Source organism: Neomonachus schauinslandi, chromosome 13 (genome assembly GCF_002201575.2).
Source record: "Neomonachus schauinslandi chromosome 13, ASM220157v2, whole genome shotgun sequence".
NCBI classification, from domain to species: domain Eukaryota; kingdom Metazoa; phylum Chordata; class Mammalia; order Carnivora; family Phocidae; genus Neomonachus; species Neomonachus schauinslandi.
In genome coordinates, this window is record NC_058415.1 from 69,950,664 (window position 1) to 69,953,081 (window position 2,418).

General features: G+C 41.0%; 1 protein-coding gene across 1 annotated transcript in view; it reads right to left on the bottom strand.

The window, feature by feature from the left end:
- Window positions 1–764: 764 nt before the first annotated feature.
- Window positions 765–2,418, bottom strand: part of CTNNAL1 (catenin alpha like 1) — a 65,767-nt gene continuing 64,113 nt past the window's right edge. Inside the window, exons 17-19 of the mRNA XM_044920326.1 lie at window positions 2,378–2,415; window positions 1,162–1,245; window positions 765–1,024 (exon numbers count right to left, since the gene is read on the bottom strand). Coding sequence (XP_044776261.1) covers window positions 959–1,024; window positions 1,162–1,245; window positions 2,378–2,415 — 188 coding nt within the window. The 3' untranslated portion in view covers window positions 765–958. The remainder of the gene's footprint in view (window positions 1,025–1,161; window positions 1,246–2,377; window positions 2,416–2,418) is intronic.

Genomic DNA, 2,418 nt, shown 5'->3' on the forward strand with positions numbered 1-2,418 from the left:
AACCAGATCCTTCAATCAAAGCCCCAACCCAAACAAAAAGAAGAAAAGCTTTAAGCCCTAAAATTAAAATGTTTTATAATGAACATTCCAAAGGCACATATACAAGATGCACAATTATTCAGAATTTATTTTAAACATCTTCGTTCCATTGTTCTCTGTCTCGTATCTTCCATTCCATCAGTCAGTATAAAGGGTGGTTCAAAGACTATTTTTTTACACAGGTAAGACAGGCTTAGGATTCCAGCTAATATTGAAGGCAGACAGACCAGCCAGCTATGGTAGGAGAAGTGTAAGCCATCTCCTAGCGAGTTCCTGGAGGATTCTGTGGAGTGAGCTCCATGACCCTGCCTTTGGGAATGGCGGGGTGGGGGGCCAGGGAGATGTGCAGCACAGCAGAGAGCCTATGCTCTGAGATGCTTGTTAGAGAACAAACGTGTGCTCCTAACATGGGTGATCTGTGACAGGACAGCGAAGAGGCCAGTCACAATTGTGGACAGAAGGACTGAAGAAAAGTCCACAGATTTAAGGAAACCCCTGTGTTCACCCAGACAACTATGTATTTCCTGCTGAAAATTAGTGTTCTAGATGATAAGCTTAAATAAAAACAGAAAAGAGGAATTTAAGGTATTTTATGCCAAAGGTGAGCACATATTCAAAATAGCTTCTTTGGATTAAACTGTCATTAAGACAGCTGGGATATTTGGTTTGACTTTCAACATTATTAATGGCAATGTCCCATTGTAAATTCACACTGCAATTAGGAATGTAGCAACTACCGTGGCATTTATTAGCTGTTAAAAAGCATCACAGTCAGTTTCATGATCAGAAAATAAAGCAAGATTTCATAATTGTTTTTTTTATAAAACTGTTGAATTTCTGAAAATATAAAGGATCATTTGCTTTCTAAAAATATCAGCTTTGCCGCATGCTGTTCGAGAAATCTGACCCCAAAAGCTTCTCAAGTTTTACCATCCACGGAGTCTTTATTTGTAACTGAGACCCATCTGTTATTTTCCATCTGAAGCTGGAAAGAGTTAAGACAATTAGTTTCTACTTTACTTTCAAAATAAAAATTGCAAAATTAAATAGTAGCTATTTCTTTTGCATTTTTCTGGAAACTAGTTTTTAAAATGTGATTTTCAGACAGAAAACCCATCTTACCTTCTTTAGCAGTTTATAACAAAGTGAGAGAAGTTGGACCAAAATAGCCATCATGGATCTTGTCTTTATAATACACTTATCAACCTATAATGACAGAAAGCAAGCAAATAAAATTCTACAAAGGGTACTTCAAAAGACTGTATTATTAATTACATTTTAACCTGATAAAATTTCTTCATTGTAGAAATTTAAAGGATCTCAAAAGGCATATGGATTAGGGCACATGAGTAGACTTGAGGCCCCAGAACACAAGTGCAGGGCCTGCTGCCCAGGTCTCCTGCCCGCTTCACGGAACCCCAGGAAGAATGGATGGAGAATCAACCTGTTCTATTTTGAGCTGTTTAGGCACTTCTTAAAACACTCCAAAGTGCGGCAGTGAACCCCCTACTTTGCAACTTCTGGCACTCTGCTTTGCAGGCATAAGCTAAATTCCCTAAGACAAACAACGGGAGCCCCTACTCTGAGGGATTTGTGCCCCAGTTAGACATGTGACAACCTCAGGATTTAAGGGTAGCTGCTCAGCGTGGTGGAATTAATCATGTCCAAAAAGCTGATTTATGGAACGCCTGGGTGGCTCAGTCGTTAAGAGTCTGCCTTCGGCAAAAAAAAAAAAAAAAAGGGGGGGGGGCACCTGGGTGGCTCAGTTGTTAAGCGTCTGCCTTCGGCTCAGGTCATGATCCCAGGGTCCTGGGATCGAGCCCTGCATCGGGCTTCCTGCTCTGCGGGAAGCCTGCTTCTCCCTCTCCCACTCCCCCTGCTTGTGTTCCCTCTCTTGCTGTGTCTCTGTCAAATAAATAAATAAAATCTTAAAAAAAAAAAAAAAAAAGGGTCTGCCTTCGGCTCAGGTCATGATCCTGGGGTCCTGGGATCGAGCCCTGCATGGGCTCCGCTCCGCAGGAAGCCTGCTTCTCCCTCTCCCACTACCCCTGCTTGTGTTCCTGCTCTCGCTGTCTCTCTCTCTGTCAAATAAATAAATAAAATCTTTAAAAAAAAAAAAAAAGAAAAGAAAGCTGATTTATCTGGTGAACCTACTGCTCCCTGGGGTCAGTTACAACTACAGATGATAAATGATTCTTGCAATCGAGGCATGAAAAATGGAAGTAAATTGCCTGTCTGTGGGTAAGAACACTCTGAGGAAAAATGGGCTAGAAGCACACCTGATAAATGTGAAAGTTTCTCAAGTGTCTCCCGAGTAACGCTTTTTTTACCTTTTTACCTTTAGAAACACTTGATTTTGCAAAGGTGTCTTAGTTACTG